Here is a 2,096-nt window from a genome sequence, read left to right on the forward strand (position 1 = left end):
TCCCTCATTGCCCACGCGCCACGCCCCCGACCCGGACCCCCTCCCAGCAGCACACCATCAAGCAGAAAAATAATTATGGCTTTCTGACATCGACTTTTTCTCTTTCTCTCAACCTTTTCTTTTCTCTTCTCTTCCACACAAACACAAGACGACAACCTGATCCGTCTATAAAATGCCTTTATCATTTTTTTTGTTGAACCAAGGAAAACAAATGTTTAATATCTGTTCCCCATCAGAGCGCACATTCAATTCAAGAAATAACTCGCTCCATCTCTACTCCACCATGTCAACTGATCCTTCCATCTCTCTAACCTCATCTCCTCTGCCAGTTATCCCTAGATTGATCTCGTCCAGCCTTCCTCCTTTGGTTGTGCTAAGCCCTTGTGCCGCTTGCAAGATACTACGTCGAAGGTGCGCTGACACGTGCATGCTCGCACCGTACTTTCCACCTACCGATCCCCTCAAGTTCACCACGGCACACCGCGTGTTTGGTGCTAGTAACATCATCAAGCTCCTGCAGGTAATAATTAATCCTCATTTTCCTTTTTGGCCTTGGCATTTTCTCAGTTAATTTGGAATTATAATTGACTGCGCAGTGAATACGCAGGATGCAACATGTTTGTTATTAATATCTTCATCTATGTATTTGTTTGTTTGTTAATTTGTTTACAGGATGTTCCAGAGACCCAGCGTGCAGATGCAGTGAACAGCATGGTTTATGAAGCAGATGCCAGGATACGGGACCCGGTGTACGGTTGCGCTGGCTCGGTGTGCCAACTACAGAAGCAAGTGAACGAGCTCAAAATGCAACTGGCTCGGACGCAAGCCGACCTAATCAATGTGCAAACTCAATATGCAAACTTAATAGCTTTTGTTTACATGGAGATGACTACAGACAAGCAGCAAGATAACACCAGTGTTCATGGAATTGCGTTAGACACTATAATGAATTAATGTTTTTATAAGACAAAATATCGGAGGAGTTTCATTGGAGATGAACATCAGCCTGTTGTTGGAGACAAAATTTGAGAATTTTAAAATTGATTGCTAGCTAGTAGCCTAGTACCTAATTTGAGAGAGATTGGTGTTTGATAATATTGAGTCACTAATCATAATTGATTGCAGAAGTGTGATTTTGTAATGTCGTCGTCTTCTTCTTCTTTTTCTTCTTCTTCTTCTTCTATTATTATTATTATTATTATTATTATTATTATTATTATTTATTTTTGCTCTGCATAACCCTTGAGATTAATCAAACTATAATCTCTAATTAATTCTTTCCGCAGCCACGTACGTACATAATTATACGAAGATATATACGAAAACAAAATAAGCTCATCTTGTGGATTAATTAAATAACAATGATCTGTTTAAACTTCAAGTACATTATTATAAGTCAAACAAAAGTCAAATTCTGTCAAATTGACACGCTTTGAATGTTCCCTTAGTTCAACAAGCATGTTCACATTCACAAATTAATGGGCCTTCTATCAGTTTATGGACTGCACATGAAAGAAAAAAATATTATTAGGTTTTGGTGAATTCTCAAGAAATTGAGACAAGTTCAAACTACGGTAAAAAAAAACAAACAAGGTTGACCCAGTGAGTTCAAAAGGTGCCAAAAAAAATTAGAAGATGTGATATACTCGGATTTCTTTGGATCTTCTTTCAGTAACGAGAAAAGAGAAATCAGAGTATATGTACCAGTAACATGCTATCGTATTACTTTTCAGCATGAGCGGCGCCTGACATTGTCATTTTTAGCGATTGTTTATTTCTTCTTCTTTTTTCTTCTCAGATACTGACGTAATGTTACCACGAGCTGACATTATCAATGATTGAGTATTTAAAATTTCTATACAGTATCCATCCATTTAACATAAAATTAAAATAATTAGAATTTGAGAAAATAATCAACCACGATTAGTGTTAGTGAGTCGTAATGAAATTCTCCTCAGAAGCAAAATGATTTATAAATATAAAAATTAGTCATAGATGACCTAGCTATCCACTTTAAAAAATCGGCGACTAACTTTTTATTTTTTGTTTTCTATTTTCATGTTAAAAAAAGGAAATAAAAAATAGAAACAGTGAAA

The 2,096-nt window shown here is 36.5% G+C and overlaps 1 protein-coding gene across 1 annotated transcript; it reads left to right on the forward strand.

Moving 5' to 3' along the window:
• The first annotated feature begins 216 nt into the window (after positions 1–216).
• LBD1 (LOB domain-containing protein 1) lies at positions 217–1,069 on the forward strand. Its single transcript, XM_078304197.1, has 2 exons — positions 217–520; positions 673–1,069. Exons 1-2 carry the CDS (start codon positions 284–286, stop codon positions 952–954), a joined length of 519 nt encoding a protein of 172 aa, XP_078160323.1. The 5' UTR covers positions 217–283; the 3' UTR covers positions 955–1,069.
• Positions 1,070–2,096: the final 1,027 nt, after the last annotated feature.

This window comes from Carex rostrata, chromosome 6, assembly GCF_964058835.1.
Source record: "Carex rostrata chromosome 6, lpCarRost1.2, whole genome shotgun sequence".
Taxonomy (NCBI): Eukaryota; Viridiplantae; Streptophyta; class Magnoliopsida; order Poales; family Cyperaceae; genus Carex; species Carex rostrata.

Bases quoted from the DNA above. Each gene is read 5' to 3' on its own strand.
- LBD1 (XM_078304197.1), top strand. From the start codon at position 284: ATGTCAACTGATCCTTCCATCTCTCTAACCTCATCTCCTCTGCCAGTT. The intron at 521-672 runs GTAATAATTAAT...ATTTGTTTACAG, and splicing joins ACATCATCAAGCTCCTGCAG to GATGTTCCAGAGACCCAGCG.